General features: G+C 54.3%; 1 protein-coding gene across 5 annotated transcripts in view; it reads right to left on the bottom strand.

Annotated features, from left to right (window-relative positions):
- Positions 1-3,640: 3,640 nt before the first annotated feature.
- MYO18A (myosin XVIIIA) overlaps positions 3,641-17,341 on the bottom strand; it is a 100,702-nt gene continuing 87,001 nt past the window's right edge. For 4 of the 5 annotated variants that reach the window (XM_061142957.1, XM_061142958.1, XM_061142955.1 and 1 more), the window contains 5 exons: positions 16,972-17,157; positions 16,451-16,590; positions 15,623-15,667; positions 12,347-12,469; positions 3,641-5,030 (listed from right to left, as the gene is read on the bottom strand). In XM_061142957.1, coding sequence (XP_060998940.1) covers positions 4,886-5,030; positions 12,347-12,469; positions 15,623-15,667; positions 16,451-16,590; positions 16,972-17,157 — 639 coding nt within the window. In that variant the 3' untranslated portion in view covers positions 3,641-4,885. The remainder of the gene's footprint in view (positions 5,031-12,346; positions 12,470-15,622; positions 15,668-16,450; positions 16,591-16,971; positions 17,158-17,341) is intronic. The other variant, XM_061142959.1, reaches the window with a different exon arrangement.

Below are 17,341 nucleotides of genomic sequence, written 5' to 3' on the forward strand. Positions count from 1 at the left end.
CAGCAGTCATGGCATCTCTTGCAACATACTCCCTGCCAAATTGATTCAAATTGGCTTGGATATGAACATATGATTAAAGGAGCGGCGCGATTCATTTATCAGGAGAGATTAAAGAGCGGCATCTGCGCAGCCTAGCTGGGGGACAATTAAGGAGCAAATCGCTAAGTGTCTGTGCCACCAGGCATGGGGGCGGGGCCTGGGGGAAGGACAACTGGGATGTCTGCCAAGAGGACACAGGATGAAAGGAGGTGCTCTGGGAATCACCACGTGCTGCTCTTGTCTCTGGGCACCATGGGAAGCCTCACGGGGTTTTGGGCACCCCCATGCCTCTTATCCAGGAGTCAGAGTGGTCCCGGTGGTCTGAGATTACAGAGGAGGATCTAGCGAGGCAGCTTTGAGCTTGGCACAGGGACAGACTTGCTGCCTGTTTTGTGGGAATCACTTACATCTTAGGGACCAAGGCAACCATGAGTGTACAGGTGAGGGCAGGAGCTTAGAGAGCTAAGGCATATCCCGAATGAAGATGGGCTTTGATAGCCTTGCAGGTCCCGGGTCTCCCCTGGGGAGTTTGGTGCAGAGGGAATTGCCCCCTTCCCAGTCTGGAGCCCAGCACGCTGGCCAAGAGGCTTTGCTGCATCTCGGAGAAGTGTTGGTCATGTGAGGTGATGTCCACCTTCTCTGGACACCCTGCGGAGTTCTCCATCACTACCTAGCATTCCCTGCCTCAGGGCCTTTGCTTAAGTTCTTTTTTCCCAGCACACCTATGCAGTAATATCTGTCTGTAGAAGTGCGTGAGCGCGTGTGAGCCAAGTTGCTTTAGTTGTGCCTAACTCTTGGCGACCCTATGGACTGTAGCCTGCCAGGCTCCTGTGTCCATGGGATTCTCCAGGCAAGAATACTGGAGTGGGGTGCTGTGCCCTCCTCCAGGGATCGAACATGCATCTTTTACAACCCCTGCATTGGTGGGCAGGTTCTTTACCACTAGTGCCACCTGGGAAGTATAATCCTTTATTCAAGTACCAGCTCAAAAATACCAGCTCCTTTTAGAAGCCTTCCCCGTTCCTGACCCTCCTCTCTCAGTGACAGTGTCTCCTCTTATAACATGCCCAAAGCAAATTCTTTGTCCTTTTATGTCTCATGTGATTATTTCCAAAGGGGTCTGCCCTAGCCCTAATCCATGAGTCCCTGGAGGACAAACACTATGTTTTACTCCTCTCTACTCACCCAAAAGGAAAAGGAAAGTGAAGTCACTCACTTGTGTCCAACTCTTTTTGATCCCATGGACTGTAGTCTACCAGGCTCCTCCGTCCATAGCATTTTCCAGGCAAGAGTACTGAAGTGGGCTGCCATTTCCTTCTCCAGGGGATCTTCCTGACCCAGGGATCAAACCTGGGTCTCCCACATTGTGGGCAGACGCTTTACCATACTCACCCAAAGCTTGTATATATTAGGAGGGGTGGTACATATTTTCTGTACCTAACTCCTCTACTAGAATATCCACTTCATGCAGGCAGGACCTCATCCCACCCCAGCACTTAGAACAGTGTCCAGACGACAGCCAGACAGTGATGAAATATTTGACTGTTGAATGAATGAGCAGATGGATAATACATATTTTCTGATTTGAATAGGTCCATCTGCCCCAGGCCAGGCTATCAGAGGTTGATGCTGGGACTTTCTCTCAATAATTAGAGGTCCGACACGTGCACCCCAATGTTCATCGCAGCACTGTTTATAATAGCCAGGACATGGAAGCAACCTAGATGCCCATCAGCAGACGAATGGATAAGGAAGCTGTGGTACATATACACCATGGAATATTACTCAGCCATTAAAAAGAATTCATTTGAATCAGTTCTAATGAGATGGATGAAACTGGAGACCATTATACAGAGTGAAGTAAGCCAGAAAGATAAAGACCATTACAGTATACTAACACATATATATGGAATTTAGAAAGATGGTAATGATAACCCTATATGCAAAACAGAAAAAGAGACACAGATGTACAGAACAGACTCTTGGACTCTGTGGGAGAAGGCGAGGGTGGTATGTTTCAAGAGAACAGCATCGAAACATGTATATCATCTAGGGTGAAACAGATCACCAGCCCAGGTTGGATGCATGAGACAAGTGCTCGGACCTGGTGCACTGGGAAGACCCAGAGGGATTGGGTAGAGAGGGAGGTGGGAGGGGGGATCGGGATGGGGAATACATGTAAATCCATGGCTAATTCATGTCAATGTATGACAAAAACCACTACAATATTGTAAAGTTATTAGCCTCCAACTAATAAAAATAAATGAAAAAAAAAAATAATAATCAGAGGCCCGAGTCAGTGTGGGTGAGCAGAGTTGGGATCTTGCCTGTAGGTGGCAGCGACTTTTGTCACACTAGTTCCTTGGAAGAAAAAATGCACCAAACTAGCTGAAAGCAGGAGTAAAAGATGTGAATGACAGAAATGAACATGAAGAGTCAGCAGTTAAAAAAACAACCCGGTAACTTCACTTCTACTGTCTTCTGTATTCAACCTTCAGGGCAGTTTCTTTCATTCAAGATAGAACCACATCACACTTCACTCCCATTCATTTTGGGGATGACTACCCCCCTCCCTCTTTCCCTTTCTTGCCCCTTTCTAGATGCCTGACATCAGCAGTAGGCCTGTCTGATACCCTTTCTTGCCTACTTGTCCAAACCAGGGGAGTCTGTTTGACCAGCTGTAAATACTTCATGCATGCAGGGATTATCACTGGTCATATTACAAGAGGTAGAGGAGGAGGAGGGTCATTTGTTTTTTGTCCTTTTGCATGAGCTGCCTCTCAGCTATCAGGGAGGGGACCAAGTGTGGACTGGGACATGAAGGCAGAGATTGAGCAGGGTGAAGCCAGCATACCCAGCCTATTCAAACTGCCCTGTGGCCCATGGGATTGGAGGTCAGAGAGAGTTCTGCCAAGTATTGATCAGAAAGTCATCTTTGGGACTTCCCTGGTGGTCCAGTGGTTAAGAATCTGCCTGCCAATGCAGGGAACAGAGTTCAATCCCTGGTCTGGAAAGATTCCACATGCTGTGGGGGAACTAAGCCTGTGTGCCATAACTACTGAAGCCTGTGTGCTCTAGAACCCATGCTCCGAAACAGAAGCCACTGCAATGAGAAGCCTGAGCACCCCAACTGGAGAGTAGCTAGCCGCCACTCGCCACACCTAGAGAAAGCCCGAGCACAGCAACGAAGACCCAGCACAGCCAAAAATAATAAAGTTTAAAAAAAAACCTGATAAACGTTTGCATCCTTAAAAAAGAGGACAGCATTTCTGTAATTGGCAAGATTTAACAATCAGAGTAACCTCAACATACCCAAGTAGAGGCCAGGGTAGGACAAGACCTAGACGGCTCTGCCAGCCTGAATTACAACCCTCAGGCTTTTAAAGCAGAAGGGAGGTTTATGTGTTTCTTGACCAGTTCTCTCACCCACTGCCTGCTCCAGATGACCTGCCAAGGCTCTCTGAGTGGCACTGGTCTGACACGGCAGCAGGTCAGAGGCCAGGGTGACTCCCCCAGGTCCTCAGCAGCAGCCTCGTTCTGCTCCCATATGCCGACCCTGCACTTTACTGAGCCTGAAGGAACAGGAAGGAAAACTGGCAGCGCCAGGAGAAAAAGGACGTTTATTTCCATACATCAGGTAAACGGGGAGGAGAGCACAGCCCAATGAGTACAAACCAATTGCAGGAGAGAAGAGGGGGACAGCAGATGGGAGCGGCACCAGGCACTGCCCTTGGGCCCCCAAGCCTGGAGGTATTGGTGGGATGATCTTTTGCAGTGGGGGTGGGACTGGGACTGTCAGTCCCCATGTTGTCATGTCTTGGATAAATGTGTGTGGGCAGGGTGATTAGAAGAAGAAAAATGACTCAGGCTCAGGTCTCAGGGTGAGGACTTGTGTCTGATACATATTAGTACTGACCAAAGCCTCCATCTTCAGTTTCTCCAGACACAAGCCCTCCACCCAAGGCCTTCCCTCTCAAGTTGAGCTTGTGATCCAGGCAACTTGGACTGAGGGGGAGGGAGGCAGTGCTTGGATAAGCACCGAATTGGCGTAGGTGGAGCGGGTTTACTCTTAAATAGGTCATTGCACATAACACACGAATAAGACAAAGAGGGGTGGGGGCTGGAAGTTCCTGATGGTACATCCACACCCCTGTCTGTGTAGGCTTGCTCAGCTTGAACCCAGAAGCACCTGAGAGTCCCTCCCCACTCGGACTCTTAAGAAGCTGGACCCAGCTCTGCTCACCAGTCTCTCCAGCTGCACAGAGAAAGGCCTGCTCTCTGAAGAGTGAAGATGAAGCGGAGATTCCTCTAGTCATTCCCGGTGCGGGGAGACGGGCCAGCTGCCACGGCAGCCCCCCTCCCACTCTCAGGGATACAGCTGCGATGGAGAGGTTGGGTGTTTAAATTAAAAAAAGTAAATAGACAGCAGGCACTGAGAAGAGAAAGCCCTCGCCCCAAGCCAAGGGGGAAGGAATTGCTGTTTCCTGCCCCAGACTCCACCCCATGGACCCAGCAACCCGAGAATGTCCCAGTAGGCAATCTGTCCACCGTCCCTGAGCGGGGCGCTGACATGGAGGTCAACCTGCTGGCTCCGTGTGGTGCCAAGCCACCTGCCACCCACGGTGGCCCAAGGCAGGAGCAGAAAGTTCTCTTTTCAGAATTGCTCTTCCCTCCACTCTTCCACGTGGAGATGTCAGATACCCCCAGCCTGGGAAGCCCCCAGACCGAGGAGGGTCGCGGGTGTCCCGTGCAGATCCGCAGTCAGATGGGGGAGACCCGTGCCCCACGAGAGAGGCGCCCGTGGCAGCAGGCGGTGGGTGGGAGGGGTCCACACCACTCCCCTGGGCTATGCGTTGGTTTCTGTTTGCTTGGCCTCTGTGTCACTGTCACTCAGATAGTTGTGGGAGTATCGGGCCCTGGAGGTGCCGTCGAGAAGGTCATGCTCATCGTCTGAACGGTCAGGGGCAAGGGACTTCCAGTAGCTGGTGGGGCTGCAGGGAGAGAGAAATGAGGTCAGAGGAAGGGCGCTCTTTACCTTCAGCACCCAGGCCTTTGGTCCAAAGGAGGTCCCCCCCAACCTTGTCACAGCATTCCCCCAAAGCCACAAATTGAGAAATAGAAGCCTTCCCCGGTTTCCCCAGAAGATACGCAGAGTAGTAAGAGGAAGGCCATCTCTTTGATTCTGAGAACTTTCTACAACTCCGAAGGAAGCGATGCTGAAGAGCGGTGGGTCTCGAACTTGAACATGTGTAAGAACCGGCTGCGGATCCCCGTGTTCTTTCCCCAAGAAGTTCTCATTTGCTAGCTCATAGGTGAAACCCAGGAATTCTGCATTTTCAACTCCCTCTCTGGAAGATTCTGCTACAGGCAGTGCATGGACTGCATTGACTTGGAGACTGCAGATCTGGTGATTACAGGACTACAGCCTGTCTTAGTAAAGTTTCCTTCTAAGGAGAGGCTTTCCCCCATTGAATACTCTCAGATCATAACCCTGCTTCCTAATCAGATTTTCCTAAGGGCAGTGAGAATTTCTGTCTTTGACCATGCCACCGTCTACTCACAAGGAATGGAGACTGAGAGGATGTAGGAGCTGGCAAGACCTATGTTTCAAGGTGGCAAAGTCATTCCTGTCTTGGTACCACAATCCAACCCCATAGTTTTCATCAGGCTATTGGGAGCCTTGCACTGTCTCTCCGACCAAGGTATGAAGAAGCATTTCTCCCTGGATGGAGCAGACTCATGGTGTCCAGCATGGAAGGGATCTCACTTCCAGTTCTAGTCACCTTCTCTTTTTTATCTTTTCCAAAGCCTTAGAGCACCCCTTCCCTGCCCCTCCCACCTTCGCTGCTGCACTGTAATTTCAGCACTGCTGGAGAAAATGCAGCCCAGGGCGGCTCCACCTCTACCAATGCCCTGCGTCCAGGGGGCCCCTGCCCGGGGCTCCCAGGAACACAGCCCTGCTTCCAGATCCTAGAGAGCTTCTGCTAGGATAAACAGGAATCCTGTGATTTCAATGCCTACGTTTCTGATTTAAGGATCTGAGGAAGGCCCTTGTTTACTAATCCTTTCAGAGATCTTGTTTCTCTAAACCGAAAGAGGAGGAAAGAGTGTTGTCCAAGAAAGAACCACATTCTCAGCTTTTCCAACTGTGGTGAGGAAAGGATTTGATCGCTTGAGTATTTCCTCTATGTGAGACACTGTCCCAGGCAGGCTGGATGTGCTTATTCTTTACCACATAAAATGTCATGAGGAAGCTGGTTCAAAGAGAGGAAGCAGCTTGCCCAAGGTCACACAGCCAGTATGTAAATCTGAACCTGGGACCTTAGGCCTCAGAGCCTCTCGAGGACTCCACCTTGTCGCCAGACAGGTGACCTGAGGAGAAAACAAGACGAAACCTGCATTCTCCCCACTGGCCTGGGTGAGAGCCCGCCGGGTATGTAAAGGTCCGTGTCTCTCTCTCTCTCTCTGCCCCTGGGGAGAAGGAAGAGCCTGATAGAATACATGTTCAATTATGCAAAATGGTTCAGGAATGGGGCAGCCTGGTTAATAGTTATCGTATGTCTCATGAATGAATTACCATTTTTAAAGGAATCAGAATAGCACAAAACACATTTAATACAAACTAGACTGAACATAAATGAGCCTTACGTGGATGGGCCACAGGCACTTAAGGACTCTGGGGTGTCTCAGGGACAAAATTATAAAGCTCAACGAGCACTGTGCAACATAGGAAAAATTGGGGTCATTTTAGTTTTTGGATTGTTTGAATTCTGAATTAGTGGGAGCCTGATTTCCTTTTCTTTTTTTTAGACAGAACTTCTGGGCACCCAATGCTAAGGTCTGCTGTTGGGCAAAGGAAGGAACTGGCTTTGTGGAAAGACAGGAGGGTTATTTTAAGGGCAAAGGAGGGGGTGAGGTAGATGCCAGGGCTGGGACCCAGATGAAAGTGGGGTGCTCCTTTCCTTCCTCACACCTCTCCTCAGAGTGGAGCCGCAGCCCCCACTTCCATATTCCTGTGCCTGCCAGGCAGACACCTGGATGAATGACAGCTGGGTTTCAACACCATTCCATCCAGATGCTGGAAGCAACAGCGGAGGCAGCCGGGAGGGGTGGATGCCAGGCCCCTCTCTCCCCTGCTCCCACCTCGGATGCTCCTTAGCCAGTTTCCTTTGTGGCTTCTGAGGCCACAGCTGTGACCAACAGCAGGTAGCTAGCCACCTTCCCCAGGGCAAGAGTCAGGGCTGCAATTTGAACGTTTTAACCAAATGCTTTCAAATGCTTTCCTTCCCACAAGCCAGTGTTTCCTGCTCCATGCTGTCACACATGATTTGGTGCACAAGCTAATTTCTGCTGGGTGAGCCCAGGGTGGCGGTCCCCTCCCCCACCCTTTGCTGTGGATACTTTCCTGTTCAGAATTCTCGAAGGTCCCCATCACCAGGTGGGAAGCTAAGCCACTCAGCTCCTGCCCCAACTCTTCACAGTTTATTTGCCCAAAGCCAGTTCACCCTGAGTCCAACTAGGTCCTCTCTCCCCTGGCCCTTCTCTTGCCAGCTCTGTATTGGTTGGTTAGCTTCTGGCTCGGTGCCCACTCTCCCCACAGTGAATCCAATTCTTGTTGGAGGTGGTGGTGTATAGGGTTTCAGGACGACTTCTGTGTTCCTGGTGGATAAAAAGGGCTGTGCTGGTGGCTGAGGGAAGAAACAGGTTGTATGTGTTTTTGTTCTTGCCGGGTCAACAGTGATGATGGACTGAGTCACTGGGGTCTGCAGTCCACCAGCTGCTGGGCAGTGTGGGATAGCCTGGCTAGGCCCGTGTCTCCCTCTCCAGGTATTAGTGCAGTGCTCAGAAGGGCCTGGCCCCCTCTGCTTCCCAAACCTCCCCTCATAGCCTATCAGCTGACTTCCTGTGCTGGGGCAGTAGGGCATTCAGCAGGGCGCTTGAGTGGAAAGCTGCGAAGGTCACAATATCATGACCCCTGCCTTTTCCCACTGTGGTGCTGACAACAGCTCCCTAGAACAACTGAGATGCTTCCTGCTCCTCCCAGAGAATCCTGCAACCATCTGAACATGCGGGAAGCCACAGAGCAGGTCTAAGTCCAAGGGCTTGGTTCTGGAGCAACTCAGGGCCCACAGAATCTGAGTTGGCCATGAGCCTGGTCTGGCTTCAGGTTCCACCTCCCCCTTGCTGTCTCCCCAAACCCATCCCATCACCATCTCCAAGCAGCTGCAAGTAACATTTGCTTTCGCAGACTCCGTTCCTTAAAACGAAACTGGTCCTTTTCAGCAGAAACCAGCTCAAGTCAGTGTTCTTGCTCAGCAGCTCCACTGCATAAGAGGCTCACAAGCATGCAACACGTGTGTGTTAGTTCATGCATCAAGGAAACACTGCCCGTGCCCCAGGGGGGCTGCGCTCTAGGGTCATACCTCCTGGGAAGCAGCAAGCTTGCCCTGGGAGGGTACCATGCCAAAAACAGCTTCATATAACCAGGGTGATCCAAATGTCACCACCCACCGGGGAGAGTGGCAACAATGGTATTCCAGTGAGTCAGTCTTTGCCTTTCTTCCAAGGTGGGAGTGTGGGCATAAAGGGTCTAACAGCTTGATCTTCCTTCCCACAGGGAGAAGGCTGGGAGAGGCAAGAGAGCCAGGAGGGGGCTGTCACTCAACAGCTGCTAATTTCTATTCATTAAAACTTTACAAGATGAGCTAAGACGAGGTGACACCCATGTGTGGGCTTCAGGTGGGAGGGGTGGGGAGAGAGTCAGGCACCTCCAGGTCTGCTGCAGGGTGTGGTGCTGTGGGTGCTGTAAGCCTTGCACTCTGAGCCTCGAGATCCATGCCAGAGGGGAAGATGACAGTGCAGGGCAGAGGGAGAGCTGAGCAAAAGGCCCCTTGATTGCTGATGGCCACTGATGCATCAACTCACACCCGGGGCTCAGTTCCAGCCCTTTCCGGGGCCCAGCCTTTCAGGGCCGTGGGCAAAAGTTCTGCGTGTGTGCTGCTAGGCCCATACAGCCCATACAGATATTACGCTCATGTGCTCTGCCTTGGGTCATATGAAGGAGTGGTTAAGGGTGAGTTGAAGAGACTTCATTCAGATCCTGGCAACATCACTTTCCAGCTCTGTAACCTTGGCAAATGACTTAACCCGCCTGAACCTCACCTTCTTTTCCTAGAAAATGGGCTGGTGATCAGATATTTGTTTTGGGGTTAGTATGAGGATTAAGTGAATAAAATAAGGCAAGTGTCTAGGGGGGGTGGTCCCTGGCCCAGGGTAAGGGCTTGCCAAGTGGGAGCTGTGACCTGAGGTCACCAGCGAGCTCAGGTGATTGGGCTCAGGGCTCAGAACGACTGACCAGCTCAGCCAGCCTCCACTCTCTGAGGAAGCCAGGAGGCTCTGCAAGGCCAGGCTCGCTGGAGAGGAACGCAGAGGGGCCGAGGGGTGGCGGGTGGACCGGGAGCACGTTAGTTCACACCGAGTGGCACACGCCATGCTCTGCGCGCCGCACTGGGCGCCACCTACTGCGCTAGTCGCTCTCGGGCCGGTACAGGTACCGCATCATCAGGCTGTCCACCTCCTTCTTGCGCTTCTTCTCCTCCTTCCGGGATTGCCGGCGCCCCTGCCTGGCCTCCTCGTCCTCCGCAGCCGGGCCCTTCTTCACGCTCGAGCGGCTGTGGCCCGAGACGGTAGAGCCGCTGGACGAGGACGACGACGACTCCGACTCTGTCTCTGTTCTCTTCCTTCTCGACTTGGACTTCTTCTTGCTCTTCCGAGAGCGCCCCTTCTTCCGCCGTCTGTGCTCCGAGGAATCTTCGGAGCTGGAGCTGGAGCTGGAGCTACTCCTCCTCTTGCTCCGGCTCTTCCGGCTGCCGCGGGACCGAGACACGTCTGCGGCGGAGGCGGAGCGGCGGATGCTGGTGGCTCGCTCCGGAGGGTCCAGCTGGGCGCTGCGGGTGCTCTGGATGCTCTTCCGGTCATCCTCCTCGGAGTCCGGCTCCAGGCTGCTCCGGTGGAACGGGGCGGGTTTGTAGCTCAGGACCTCGTTGATGGCGGCCTCCAGGTCTGGGTCCAGGTAGGAGCGGCGGCTGACCGGGCGGACACTGGAGCCCAGAGGCTCCTCCGGGGTGGAGGAGGCGGAGGCGCGAGGCCGGGGTGGCACCGACAGACTGCGGGCCAGAGACGACGGGTGGCTGTACTGCGAGTGCGCCTCGCTCAAGGCCACGCTGGCTCCATCGTCCCAGTCGTCCAGGCAGCTGCGGCCCAGGGACAGGCGGGAATCGGGGCTCTCCCGGCCGAGGAGCGAGGCCCGGCCCAAGGACGGGCTGAGGGTCATCGACAGGCTGTCGAGCCGGGAGGTGCTGCGGCGGGAACTGGGGGAGCCCGACAGCGAGAAGCTCAAAGAGGAGCGCACCCCGTCCTCGCCGCCGGAGCCGCGCCGCGTGGCCGAGGAGGCCCGGCTGACCGGCGCCGAGACGGCCGAGGCCCGGTCCAAGTCCGAGCCCCAGCGCTTCTCCAGCCGGCTCGTGCGGCCCCCGATGCCGCCGGAGAGGACCGAGCCACCCTCGTCTGGCTCCTCGGACTTTCTGCCCGAGCCCGGCTCCTCCTTGGGGCCCCCGCGGGCCTTCCGGGGGGGCCTCTCCGGGGAGGCCGGCCGCTCACTCAGGGTGGTGAAGAGCGAATCCTCGTCCCCGGTGCCCCCGATGGAGTCCTTCAGGGTGAGCCGCTTTCGGTAGCTCAGCGAGCTGAGCACCGAGGCCGGCCTCTCCTCCACCCCCTTGCCCTCCTTCCCCGCGGTGCTGAGGGCGGTTCTGGCATGGATAGATTTGGGGGCAGCGCGGGGGGGCGGGGGGGGAGAGAATGAGAGAGAGAGAGAGAGAGAGAGAGAGAGACAGGCATTAAACCCAGAGAATAAAGACACTGGGGGAGGGAGGAGGAGGAGGAAGGAGGAGAGCTCGGCAGCGGCTCTGGCAAAGTGGTGGTGAGCACGTCGGAGGAAATGAAGCAAAATAATTTGCGTCAGTGAAAATAGCTTCACGGAGAATGTCATGTAAATTAGACTATTGTTCTATTTCATCACTTTTCCCCCTCTAAAACGTTTAGTTCAATTTATTTCATTGTCAACTACCTGCAGCCTGGTGCCACGCTGCGGTGAACGGCAGTGGGGTGGGGAAGGCGGCATTTTCTGCAATAACAAAATGTTGTTTGGCCAAATACATTAAACCAATTAGAGGGGGGCCGGCTGGGTGCTTGTGGTGAGGGGCTGGGCTTGGCAAGGGGCTTCAGGGGCGTTAGAGAAGGAATTGTGGTTGTGGCTTAGTTGCTAAGTCATGTCCCCGGGCTCTCTGCCACCCCCTGGACTGTAGCCCGCCAGGCTTCTCTGTCCATGGGATTTCCCAGGTAACAATACTGGAGTGGGTTGCCATTTCCTTCTCCAGGGGATCTTCCCGACCCAGGGATCGAACCCACGTCTCCTGCATTGAAAGGTGGATTCTTTACCACTGAGCCACCTGGGAAGCCCTTGAGGGAGGAGAGGGATTGCTCTTTCTACCCAGCACACCAGCTGTCTCTCGGAGGGGGTGGAACAGTGTGTCCTGGGGGATCAGGATGGCTCTGAGTTGGGAGGCAAGAGTCAGCAGAGAAGTGGTGGCAGGAGGGGTAAGAGGGGACCAATGCTGGCCAAGAGGTGAGGGATGGGAATCGGAGTCCCAGATTTCCAGGGAAGCTGCCTGTGCCATCAGAAGACTGTGACTGGCATGGACAACAGGGGAGCCAGTTTCTGCAGTGGATGGGTGTTAGCAGAAAGCATAGTGGAGGGCAAGTGAAAAGGCCAGAGGAAGAAGAGAACGGGCAGAGAATGAAGTGTGTCTGTAGCTGTGATGGGGAGTCAAGGGGAACTGAGGCCTCTTCTACTATTCCTACCAAGACCTCAAAGGCCCAAAGCTGGCCCTGTCCAGGGTTGTGGGATCCAGAGTCCCCCTTGCCCTATTTCAGTCTTGATTCCAAGTACACAAACCATCAGGCAGTTCGGTTAACCTTTGTTGAATAAATGAGTGGGGATGAAATTAAACCTACACCAAACCAAAGCCCTGAACCTAGTAAAGGAAAACATTCCTTAGGCAAAATAATGGTGATGCAGACCCTGAGTAAGAAGAAACCTGGCCTCCTGTGCATAGCCTATGTGCCTAGGTGCCTCCAGGCAAGAAAGAGACGCAAGTGGCGTGAGGTGCACCCTCTGGGATCAAGGCACTGCTCATCCATCCCTGGGGCACGAGGTGGTCTTTGCTCCCAGCCAAGGCCATATGCTTACCTGGAACTCTTCAAGCTGCCATCGTCAGAAGCCGCCTTGGAAGGCCCCTTGTTTTTTGACAGCCATGACTTGACTCCGTCGACCCGGTCCTCCAGCTCCGAGTCCACGTCTGAGTCCCCCTCGCTGTGGGATGAGGAGCAGAAAGGTAGGCAAGGATGGGAAGAGGTGATGAGCACGGTCCAGGAGGGAGCACTGAGTGGCAGCCAGTTTGCCTCAGCGGGGGGTGGGATGCACGGCGGCATGCGCATCAGTGAGTCAGAGAGAACAAGGGGTTAGACTAGAGCACACCTTTCACAAGGACCCTGCCCCGCTCAGCAGGCCACACTGTGTGACAGCCACCAAGAAGACCCTGGGGGGCATGGAGGTGCCTCCACCCCACCTTCTGGGACGAGCTGCTGTTCAGCCAACCGAGAACAACAGGGAGACCGTCCATTCGTCAATTATAGCTAAATGGCTCTTGGTTAAAAAGCAGAGTCCGGGGCCCTTCACCTCCTCCCTGAGGCCTGTTCTGCTGTTCTTGTCTGCCTGTTCCCCCAAATGTGGCTACAGCTGCTCCCACTTTCCAAGACTTCACTGCAAGAGAGGGGTTGGTGGCAATGGGACGGAGAAGAGAAGGGTTATTATGACTTAAGTGAACTTGAACCTGGAGTCTCCTGGGCTGATGGCAATGCCAACCTGGACACTACAGACCGTACCCCAGATCCATCCTGAAGCTCCCCTTGGCCTTTAAGAAACAAAGAAAGGACAGGGTGGGGGCAGCAGCATTTTCCAAGGGGCTCCCGGTCACAGCTTCAAGATTCAAGCTGAACCTGGAGATCAGGGTGCGGGGGCACCCAGAAGTCCCAGACAAAGTCTCTGTCTCTCCTAGCTCCTCTTCCTCCCTCAGGAAGCCTGTGGCTCTTGCTCCCCAAAGGCTTTTATTGGCCAAGCTGACCTGAGCCCTCTCGATAGCCCACAGGAGTCAAATTCTGATGCTGAAATCATGGAGATTTCTTCACAAAGCAGCAAGGGCTTGGAGACAGCTTCTGAGTGAGAATGCTTCTAGAATTCTGCAAAATGTCTGCTCACCATGTTCCCTGCTAGGGATATGCTAGGATTTCTCCTTGATATAAATTTCCTGTCATTTGTGTCAACAGGAGCAGCCCCGTTCCTGAATTATGTTCTTGAATAAATAGTCACACAGGCATGTACACACACACACACACACACACAAACACACACACACACACACACATGCACAGAGAAGAAACCACACCACCAGACACTGTTCTGGGGACTGTGAGACAGCAGGACTCGTGGGGAGGGGAATAAAGAGGCGTATTTTATGGGCTTCCGTCAAATACAGAATTATAACAAAGACGAGGCTGGCTGATGCCCCAGGTAAACAGGAGTTTAGTGACAACCCCGAAACCATTAATGCAAGCCCTGTGCCCCGTCTGAGCCCGGCAGATTTAGTGTGGTGCATGGGCCCCGTGGAACGCCAATAGCTCCTGATTTATACACCCGTGCAAAAAACCTCCTTCTCCAGCTTCAGAGCCTGTAATTTATCACCGCCGTTCATAACCATATTGATTGCCTTTAGAAAGGAGGTGCTGTATGCATCGCAAAATCTATGTCTACATGTTAAAAGCGTTTCTGTATAAATCTCCCTTAATACTGTGCTGTTTACTGCTTTCATTAAGGTTATGGCAATAACAACTGTATCTCTAAGTAAATCGAAACATTATTTTTCGCCCGCCTTAGCACGCGCGCTCAATAACTTGGAGCTTGGGCCCAGAGCTGCCGAGGGAAAGACCCACACCACCCCTCTACCATCAGCAGGAACTGGGCTAGGACTGCAGACCCCCGTGTGCCTGCATGAGTGGTGTGTGTGCACGCGCATGTGTGCGGGAGTTTAGAATGTGATCTGAAATGCGCATTTTATCAGGCCTAGAAGCTCCAACAGCCCAAGGATTGCAGGGCTGGAACACACAGGGGACAGACAGTCACGGGCCCAGAATACGAATTTGCCTCCTTACATTCAGAGCAGCGAATGAGTTGAGAAGCTGGCCTGCCTGCCCTTGCCTTCTCTTTAGTTTCAAGCCTATAGAGGATGTTTGGCTTCTTTTCCTTAAATAATCAGGCCCGTAAACAAACTCCAGGGCCAGGCCGGCTCAGGGGGCAGTTGAAATTTTAAATGGTTGGAATTAAACCTCGCGTCAAATACAATTTATGTCCAGGCTCATGTGCTATTAGTTAACTGGGAGCCGAATCGCGGGGGAACAAACAAACGGAGACAGAACGGCGGGGGATATTAATTGTGTGTGACAACCGGGCTCCAGCGGCCCTCTATCACTGTTACACACTATTACATTTATCATTAGCTCTCACGGAGTCCTTTGCGCTGCCGCCAGCCCATCCTGGCCAGAGGAGGAGGTCTGCCAGCAAGAGAGAGGGGAGGGGTGGAAACCCAAGGCCGCCCTGGAATAACAACCTCCAAAGACCAGCCCTGTTGAATCTGACGGAGGATCACTTCCATCTAATCCTCCTGAAGGCGCAAGCATCTGCACCTGCTGTTCGGCTCCCACCCAGAAAGAAGGAAACGGAAAGGGGGTGGGGCTATTGGGCTCCCCCCACCTGACTGACAGCTCCAGCACCAATGCCTGGGGCCTCCTTGCCAGGGGAGCCCACGGTGGGGGGTGGGTGGGGGGTAGGGCGGGGTACAGTAAACACAGCTGGCTGTGTTCCCTCCCCCTGCCACGCCATCATCCACAGCTGCTTGCTTTCCCCCAACAAGTAACTGTTAGATGCCCCTCTCCTTCTTCCCCGTCTTCCAAAAGTAGGGGGCAGACCTTTCAAAATGAAACACACCCACTTCTTTCAGGCAGGTCAGGCTCCAAAGGAGCCCACGGATGGGGAGAAATCCAACCCAGATCTTCCCCCAAGAGAAAGAGGCCAGAAAGTGGCTACCCTTGGTTTCTGAAGGAGGTGAGGCCGAAACCCAGGAAGGCAGACCGTGGGGACCACCCACTGAGGCACAGCTCTCCTTTCTGATGGAGCCCCCATCCTGCCGACCAAGGATGTGGGGGCCAGGAGCCTCCCAGGCGGAGCACCCTCACGGCCTGTCGCCCTGCCTCCCCCAGGAGAGAGTCAGCCCGGTTAGCGTGAGAGACTAGCTCGAGGAGTGGAGGTCACTGTGTGTCCACATGCGACATGCAGCACAGCGGGAGCCCGGGGTTAGGGGTGGTTAGACACCACGCGAGGAGAGGCAGAGAGCGCGCGCGCTCCAGTCCTCACGGTTTATTCTTTCTTTTCTGATACTTTGTCACCATGTCCTGCAAACTGGAAACAGAAAGAAAAGGGTGGGCAAGGGGGCCAAAAGAACACAGAAAAGTCAACGGGCAAACCAGGATGGACCCTTCAGCCGAGGACCCACTCCTTCTTCGGCAAGACAAGGCTCTGGCTGGCTGAGACCAGGAGGTGGGACAGTGCTGTACTCAGAAGGAGGTTGCCTAGGGTACCATCTCCCTGCCCCAAAGAAGCAGGCTCCCTGGACAGCCCAGGAGCAGGATGGAGTCCCAGCCTTCACGCGGGATGGGGGCAAATCCCAGGGCAGGGGGGTCTGCCCAGGGCAGCCTTAGGAGCTTCTCCAGGGCCTGACTCACCTCTACTGCTGGTCTGCCTGCCTCGTGACTGCCTCCTCAGCCTAAGACCACAAATCTCTCTCCTAAACCTTTCCCCGGGTGGGTTTTATGAGAGAAAATCTCTGGCACAGTAACAAGGCACCACGGCCCTTAAATCTCTGCTCTCCCCAGAGTGGGGCAGGCGCCATCAGAAATGCAGCTAAACGGGGTAATAACTCATCTTGAACAGGCAGAGCTGGAGAGCCAGGTCCTGGGAGGCCTGGGGAGGGGTACGGGGAGGACATGGGGAGGGCATCTCACACAAGCCCCACCTGTCCAGCCCTTAGCCACCACCAGATGGGGGTCTGTGCTGGGGTTTGGCAGTGAGGGGAGGGTGGGCAGGCTCAGTGGTGGGGAGACCTAGGTCGCAGCTGCTCTACCTGGTCTGGATGTGGTCACGAGGGCCTCCGAACCAGCCGCAGTTGCCACAGAGGCCCCTCACCTGTTGATGAGGTCCTCATTCTCGTCGCTCTCCATCTCATCCTCAATGGCGGCCTGCAGGTCCCCGATGCGCTTGAACGCTAGTTTCAGATCAGCCTGCAGGCTCTGGTTAGCAGCTTCCAGACTCTCCAGATCCATTTCCTAGGAGGGAGAGGGGACAGTCCAGTCCACAGGAGGGCTGGCATCTCATCCAGCTGCCCCAGAAAAGGCTGGCTTCACATCTTTCCGGGCCAGCAGCTGCTCTGTGGGTGCTGCAGAGAACCTGCAGAAGTTTCTCTGCCCTGGTGTGGCTGGGCTGTGGGGGCCCGGCCTCGCCTGAGGCAGAGACTGGTACCACCCTCAGCCCCTGGCCTGCCCTCAGGCTTCGTGGACCGTCTGTCCTCTTGGCACGTTCTCATCCCTCTAGTTCTCTAAACCATGGTTTCTTTGCAGCCCACCTCCACAAGCCCAGGGTGGGGAGGTGTGTGTCTAGCAGCTTCTCGGAGGGCTGCCGGCCTGCGGCCTCGCGGGTGGGGGCATTACCAGCTCATGCTTCTTGCGGCTCGCCTCGGCCTCCTTCCTGGCGAGCTCGCCCATCTCTTCCTTGGTGTCCCGGAGCTGCCGCTGCAGCCTCTTGTTTTGCTCCTTCTCCCGGTTCTCAGCCGCCACGCGCTGATCCCGTTCCTCAGTCAGCTTCTCCATGTTCTCCTTGAGCCGGCTGGCCAGGCTCTGGACAGGGTGGTGGGAAGAGAGACCCATCAGCTGGGCAGAGAGCGGGCTGTGGCAGAGCTCCGGGCTCAGGTGGGCAGGCACTAAAGCCCTGGGGGGTGGCTCCCTGTGCTTTTCTGTACAAGGGGGAGAATAACGCCTATTCCCCAGGGGTCTTTTAAGGACCAAATATGGTAAGGGAGGT

This window comes from Dama dama, chromosome 5 (assembly GCF_033118175.1).
Source record: "Dama dama isolate Ldn47 chromosome 5, ASM3311817v1, whole genome shotgun sequence".
Taxonomy (NCBI): domain Eukaryota; kingdom Metazoa; phylum Chordata; class Mammalia; order Artiodactyla; family Cervidae; genus Dama; species Dama dama.